This window comes from Habropoda laboriosa, unplaced genomic scaffold (assembly GCF_001263275.1).
Source record: "Habropoda laboriosa isolate 0110345459 unplaced genomic scaffold, ASM126327v1 scaffold89, whole genome shotgun sequence".
NCBI lineage: Eukaryota > Metazoa > Arthropoda > Insecta > Hymenoptera > Apidae > Habropoda > Habropoda laboriosa.
The window spans coordinates 1,383,909-1,386,663 of record NW_017100263.1 but is presented as its reverse complement, the minus strand read 5'-3'; the positions used below and the strand labels follow the sequence as shown (position 1 = coordinate 1,386,663).

Here is a 2,755-nt window from a genome sequence, read left to right as displayed (position 1 = left end):
GTTAGTTATAGTAGAACAAAGGTATTAAACAAGACATTAAATTTTGTTTCACATTTGGATATTTTTCTATACATACTCTATAATATACAGAGATTATTAAAGTAATAGATCAGAATTCATATATACAGTTATTATACAGAAATTATAACAGCCTTGTAATAGAATTTTCTTTTATGTTTCTTGCAACTTATTACAAATGTTAAGTACAATTGTTTTTAAACAAATGAAAATGATTAAGCAATAATTTTATCAAAACTTTTTTATACTTTCATGAAATCTTACATAAATATAAATTCAAACATTCACAATTGTATTGCTTTATTTGAAAGTGTCAAAACTTATTTTGTACATGTCACAGTGCTATAACATAACTTCAAGGAATGCAAGTTCATTCTAGAGTATTAGACTGCAAAAAATGATATTTAAAATATGTACAACGATACTCAGTTATGAAACAATTATTGAACATGTAATCTTTAGACATAAATATTTCAAAGATAAATGTAACAGTACACTTAAGTATTTCTGAGATACTATCTTACAGTAAAAATAAATGTACCCATTATCTATTTTACATCTTCAACATTATAATGCTTCAATGTTTTACAACCTGTTTTCTCAAATTTTACATTCAAATAAGTGAAAATCTTGTATGTATCTTGTGAATTAAATAATACTGTGATCTTACAAACATTTTTTAGAATGAACAATCCATTTTGAAAAATAATTCTACACTACATTTTGTTTACTTCTTTAAAAATCAGATCTTAAAACGGACTGAACATTCAAGATAAATATTGCATTAGAATATTGTTAAATATAGCTTGTCAATTGAACCATGAAACTTTGTAAGAAATTTATGTATAAAAAAATTAATTGACTATATGTAGATCAAATTGTTCCATACAATTATTCTTTTCTTCACTAGATAAAAATTTTCACTAAATGTAGAGTAATATGAAAAATGAAGAAACCTTGTTCAATTCATTCATTCTCAATTACAATTTAAGACAATTTTATAGTGTGCAAATTCATAAAAGATATAAATGGTTCCTAAATATCTTATATTCCACATAACAGTCAAAGAATAAACTTTAATCAGTCTTTAACCTTTTAGGTGTTGGTTCACTATTTTGTGAATTAGAATCTTCTGAAAATCCCAGATGTGCAGAAAAGTCAGTTAATCCTTGAGAATCACTAACTGTTGAAAAACCTAACACATTGCAATATTTTTGTAAATTTCAATGCTCAAAGGTAACAAGTATTCTATAAGTTACTGAAATTTCACTCACATGTATTTGAGTCTTCTGTAAGTCCAAAATTGGAATTTGAAGAATCTAATCCACTTTTCCTTGGTAAACCATTTTCCTTGTCTGCCACTGTCTTTCCTTTCTTCTTCTAAACAATACGATATTTATTTTTGCTTTCTACTCTTATGTACACTGTGCAACTTCTATTTACCTGATCAAGTGTTGATATAGGTACCCATTTATAAATCTTCATAGTAGTTTCTCCTATTGTAACCCATTTTTTTTCCCTATAAAAGTATCAGCATAAAAAGTACATTCTTCAAATCAATATTGAAATAACAGACAGAGAAGCTACCTTCTTTACTATTATTAAAAAAGCAGACATAGAACACTATTACTCAATCAACACGCATGAAACATTTCAGAACTACAGAGGTCTGTTTACAGCAGACATGTGTAATGCAAAATCTCTATTAAACCTCGGAAGTAAGAAAAATTTTAATCCATTATTGATATCCATACAGTTTTACTACATTCTTTTTTTACATATTTGTAAGACCTTTGAACGTTTCCTCGTGCATCTATAATATGTTAAGAGATTTACCAATGGCGAACTTTGTCAACGACTTGCATTACACGCTTAATATCATCCTTGGCACGACTACGAGTCTCTGCACGCACAGACCGCGACATCATGATATGCGATTATAAGTCACTATTAACTTGAACACAGTATGAAACACCGGTACATTCGTTGGTAAAGAGGTTAGAAAACTGACAGCGATTACAAATTTCGACAGTGGGATAGTAAACGTCTTCCAATTCAAAAGCAAGATTGAGAACTACAATCATAACAAGACGATACGTCCGCGATAGTATCTAGGGGCGCGGAGGGAATGGCGGAAACCAGCGACACTCATTAGCATAGTACATATTTTAATGTTTAAAAAAATTTGAAGTCATTACAGTCTGCTTAAGTTATATGTATATAAACTTTCATGATGATTGCTTTAAAAATTACAATAGTAACAATATATTAAATTTATTAGATGTTAAAGCATAATTTGATAAGTCCAATAAATTTGAGAATCACTGACCTAAATGGACGAATAAATGCAATCACAGACATTTGTCGTCCTATCATATTGTAACTATCATGTAATTATGTTCTATCATATTGTATATTTGATTAAATGAGATTTTACATATAATATAATATATTAATTTATATTAACACAATAAAAATATCACAACTTTAAATATGCATATGTCCACATAATAAAAGAAAAAGTAAGAGGTATTTAAAATTTGATATAATAATTTATTCATTTTTGTAGGTAATTGTTAATTGTAAAATCATGTGAGTAATAAAATTATCAGTATTTATTATTAGAATAACATCTTATTCACTAAAAAATGTTTTTTCATTACTTCCATTCGTTGCATACTATTTGTGTCGTTACCATAAGGCGAATTCACAGTAAAGTTATTTCTTGTAAATGAGC

The 2,755-nt window shown here is 27.5% G+C and overlaps 1 protein-coding gene across 1 annotated transcript; it reads right to left on the bottom strand.

Moving 5' to 3' along the window:
• Positions 1-1,094: 1,094 nt before the first annotated feature.
• LOC108573108 (B-cell CLL/lymphoma 7 protein family member B) lies at positions 1,095-2,075 on the bottom strand. Its single transcript, XM_017935474.1, has 4 exons — positions 1,855-2,075; positions 1,462-1,537; positions 1,293-1,398; positions 1,095-1,213 (listed from the first exon to the last, which is right to left on the bottom strand). The coding sequence occupies exons 1-4, from the start codon at positions 1,944-1,946 to the stop codon at positions 1,095-1,097; spliced, it is 393 nt and encodes a 130-aa protein (XP_017790963.1). The 5' UTR covers positions 1,947-2,075.
• Between the last annotated feature and the right edge of the window lie 680 nt (positions 2,076-2,755).